We start from the raw sequence: 4772 nt of genomic DNA, 5'->3' as shown, positions 1-4772 counted from the left end.
TTAAACTCTAAGATTTGTAGAAGACTTTTTTTAAAGAAAACAAATGAATTATTTCTTAAGATAGGCCAATAGATTAGCAAAGAGTACAAACAGTAAGTTTTCCTCACCAAAAAAAAACCCAAAAAACAAAAAACAAAAACAGTCTTTTCATCAGAATAGTGAACTATCCATTTCTAGCATAGTTCTTGGAACACAGTATGCTCTGAACAACTATGTAGTGAATGAATTGTGCTTCCAGCCACATTTCTAAGCATTGTCCTTAAGGCCAGAAATCTGTTCACATTCATGAAATAATTTATGATAAGCTTTTTTGTACAAGTACTCTTTATTAAATATATACATATATACAGATGTTACTGGGCCTAATTTTACTAGAATAAATTTTTAAATGGGGGATTTGGACTGGGTGATTTCTACCGTATCTTTCAGCCTTAAAATGTGTTGATTCTATGGAATACCTAGAGAGACAATCAAGAAAGAGTTCTCAGATATGACTTACAATTAATATTTGGCATTTGCACAATTTTCAGGTCTCAAAAACAATCATTAAAAGGTAATGTAGTAAATGAAAAATTGATGCCAATTAACTACTGTCACTTCATTTCCAAAAAATAAAAAAGAGAGAGAGATTTTGTCTGCAAGGTGGCCATTTCTATCAATACGTTCCCTAAAACACCTACAACGCACTCACTCATCCAGTCCAAAGCAGATAGAGAGAAGCACAGAAGAAAATCTAAAGGTAATATGACAAAAACCAGACCTGGATTAAGCTGCACAGACAGCTGCAAAATTTTCAATTAAGCTGTTAAGCCTACCTAATGAGAAAGAAGTCAGTACCTGAACACTCTGATAAATTGCATAACAGAGTCAGTGGCATCCCATCCCACAGCTATTTTTTTCTTTACTCCTTTCGTTTGCCGCTCTTTTAATTTTAAAACTTTCACCTTAATTCTATAGCCTTAACAAAACTCCCAAAAAACAAACAAGAAAACTGCCCAGAATTACAGAACTATGGACACAAAAGCTCTTCAAAATTTAGCATTTCACTAGCTAATGTATAGATCTATGCTGGGGAAAGCACCGGAAAAAGCCGGTGCTGAGTTACTATATCTAATGATTCTGGGATTCTGATCAAACTCTACTCTGTGACTCTAATCAAATTTGAGACTGTTAATCTATTAAGTCTTATAGTGCCCAGATTTTTACTTTCAAGTACACACTTACAGAAAAATCTGTACCACATTCTCATCTATTTTGTAAACCAATTGCTGAAGCTGTACTAACATGTACTTATCTCAAAGTGGCTATGTGAACAAATATACTTATTATCCACTATCAATATAGGTGGAAAAAATATTTTGAATATGTTGTCAGACTCTAAATAAATGCCCTTCACTAAAGAATGCAATGTCCTCTGCTAGTTTATGGTTCTTTGGCATGCATTGACTGTTCTACTTTTTAAGTAATATTGTAGGTAAAGGTGCAAGAGCTTTCCTAGAGAGACAGTTTCTAGCGTAGTTCCTGGAACACAGTAGGCTCTGAATAACTATGTAGTAAATGAATACATAACTGAATGAACTACCATGAAAAAGAATTCATACAATGAGCTAAACTTTGGCTCAGAGCACAAAATTTCAAGTCAACTGTTAAGTACTGCTTGGCCAACATAAGAAAGGGAACATATTTCCTCTGGTCTATGTCTTAGTTCTTGATGCAGCAGAGATTTTACTCTATTGATCAGTGTTTATGCTATTCCATTTCTTTTTGCCAATGTTTCATTTAACAGGAAAATCTCTTTTCTTAAAATTCCTAAGAAGGTCACCAAAGGTCACTGCATATGACATTCAATAAACAATTGTGGTTAAGGGCATTGCCACTGGGAAATTTAGGATGGCAGATTGATATTCATAGGGTAGATTTTTTAAATGTCATAGTCTGTTTTCAAATACCAATGAAAAGATATGCACCACATGTCTCTAATAGCTCTATTTCTCTTATCCCAACTTTCCAGGATGGAGTGTACTCTATCTAATTGAATGCTGAATTCTTTTAAAATCATTTTTTCTGAAAGAAAAAAAACATAGTTCACTTTTTCACTGAGGGGTCAATTAACTCTCCCAATAACTGGCTTATATCTTTAAATGGAAAAATTACATAGAGTTTTTCTTTTAATAAAGAATATTTGTTTGTATTTAAAAACATTTAAAAAGACATTCTGCATTTTCGTCATCTTTTAGCAAACTACTATAGCAACAAAATTACATTAGACTTTCTGATTTCTCCATAGTGTCCTTCGATAAATAAACAACCCAATAAACCATGTTAAATGCCCCAAATGTGACTGGAAAGAGAATACGGGCATATTTGTCTATTTTACTTGTGCCAGATCCAGAAGGTGGTGGAGCCGATGGAGGAGGAGTAGCTGACAACTTCCCAGAAGCCCCTATTGTATTAACTGTGGTCTTAATCCTCTGCAGTCTTGATCCAAACACATGACGAGCAGAAACAGATCCAATGGAAGCCTTTCGAGACATATATCCAGTTCGGCTAGAAGTAGGAGAAGTGGATGGAAGTGCTCTTGCTGCAGATATGGTTTCAGCTGCATTTGCACGGCTGAATGGGTTTGGACTGGAAGCTAAGTAAGACCGAGGTGTGCCTTTAGAAGATTCTTGAACAACTGTGGAAGATTTCCTTGAATGGTTTCCCACCTCGATTCTGTTGCCGACATCAGATTCGGAGTGAACCAAAGCATTTGTTCTTTTTCTCATGTTCAAATTGGCATTTGTATTCTGAAAAGGTATGTGAAAAAGTATATTGTTTATGTAACTTTATGCAGATTTGTAGAAATTTAAAAGGATTGAAATACTCAAAATTAGTCATTTCCATGAAATAAACCTTTATAATAATCTGTAGTCACCTTGATTTTGAAAAGCTTTAAAATACATAACTGAAAGATAATGTGCACACATTTGAAGCTTTGAATCAAAGATCTATTTCAAAATATGGTGTATTCTTATAAATAATTGGACTCTATAGAAAGAAAGAGGACTAAGTTATTAGAACTACAAGCTGAGATTATACTTAATTTCATTTTAGGAGTTAATGATCATTGCTGTACAAGCTATTTCTTCAGTTTTATTGCAAATAATATCCTGTATATGTCAGATACATTTCAAAATTTTCTATTTGTTTGTTTTATAAACAGGGAGAACTATTTCTAGTCATGTACAACAGAATACTGACAATAACAACTGTCCATATTTACATAACATTCCTTTATTTAAAAAATGAAACTGGCTGGGCACAGTAATCCCAGCACTTTGGGAGGCCAAGGTGGATGGATCACCTGAGGTCAGGAGTTCGAGACCAGCCTGACCAACATGGAGAAACCCTGTCTTTACTAAAAATACAAAAATTAGCCGGACTTGGTGGCGCATGCCTGTTATCCCAGCTACTCGGGAGCCTGAGGCAGGAGAACTGCTTGAACCTGGGAGATTGAGGTTGCGGTGAGCAGAGATGGCACCATTGCACTCCTGCCTGGGCAATAAGAGAAAAACTCTATCAAAAACAACAACAACAAACCCACCCAGGTGCAGTGGCTCATGCCTGTACTCCTAGCATTTTAAGAGGCCAAGGTGGAAGGATCACCTGAGGTTAGGAGGTCGAGACCAGCCTGACCAATGTGGTGAAACTCTGTCTCTACTAAAAATACAAAAATTAGCCGGGCATGGTGGTGCATGCCTGTAATCCCAGCTACTTGGGGAACTGAGAAAAGAGAGTCACTTGAAGCTGGGAGGCGGCAATTGCAGTGAGCCGAGATCACGCCACCAGCCTGAGCAACAAGATTGAAACTTTATCGCAATTCAAAAAAAAAAAAAAAAATCCAAAAACTTTGATTTCCGAAAACTTTGAATTTACTTTCATAAAAGGCATAGGTAATTTTACACATTATTATAAAATCTAACAATCCTGACACATTTTATTTTTTACCTCAATTAATAATGAAAATATAAAAAAAGTTAATTTTAAAAAAAGGTTGTATCAGACTTATGAACATCAACAAATAGTTGCATAAATACCTGAATTCAAACTATTAACCAGTAAAGAGTGATTAAATCTAAATACAATTTACTGGTTTTCATCAAATAATTTTATTTGTAAAACAAGATTATATTTGAAGAACGTTGTGCAGTAAACCACTAAAATTCTTAAAATATTGATAGCCACAATAAATAACTACATACATAATTAATTACAGATTCTCCATGCTAATGAAGAATAGCAATTTCTCAGGTGATCCCCCAAATAGTCATGTCTGACTCTTTAGAATATAGTACGATATTTTTGCAGTAATTTGTCCTCTCTAACTACATTTATTCTAAGCTATATTATGGTTAGATGATAATTACTTTCCATAACCATTTCATGAAGCAGATGATGAGTGAAAAGATGGAAAAATAGAGGAGAGAGAAAGAAGAGCAACTCATAAAAGGGTGATTGGAAGATGCCAGCCTCAAAAGACAATTCATAGATACTAATAATAAAGTGGATAGATTATATACAATTAATTGAGATCTCACTTGAGACGTAAAGGTTTATTCTACAAATATAATCTTTCTTAGTACACTCATCTAGCATGTTCAAAGTTCAATTCATACCTCATAAATTATGATTTCAACGTTGCTGAATAGAAAAGGAAAAATAGCCTCACAAAACAGAGCCAATGTAGACTCTGAGAGGTGTAGAAAACATTCTTGTCAGCTTGGAGTATT

At 34.6% G+C, this 4772-nt stretch overlaps 1 protein-coding gene across 2 annotated transcripts in view; it reads right to left on the bottom strand.

The window, feature by feature from the left end:
• Positions 1-306: 306 nt before the first annotated feature.
• The window catches only part of GABRA4 (gamma-aminobutyric acid type A receptor subunit alpha4), a 76257-nt gene continuing 71791 nt past the window's right edge, over positions 307-4772 (bottom strand). Inside the window, exon 9 of one of the 2 annotated variants that reach the window (XM_017540335.2) lies at positions 307-2789. In XM_017540335.2, coding sequence (XP_017395824.1) covers positions 2259-2789 — 531 coding nt within the window. In that variant the 3' untranslated portion in view covers positions 307-2258. The remainder of the gene's footprint in view (positions 2790-4772) is intronic. The other variant, XM_017540336.2, reaches the window with a different exon arrangement.

This window comes from Cebus imitator, unplaced genomic scaffold, assembly GCF_001604975.1.
Source record: "Cebus imitator isolate Cc_AM_T3 unplaced genomic scaffold, Cebus_imitator-1.0 Scaffold124, whole genome shotgun sequence".
Taxonomy (NCBI): domain Eukaryota; kingdom Metazoa; phylum Chordata; class Mammalia; order Primates; family Cebidae; genus Cebus; species Cebus imitator.
Note: the sequence above shows the minus strand (reverse complement) of the source record. Positions and strands in the feature narration are given on the sequence as shown.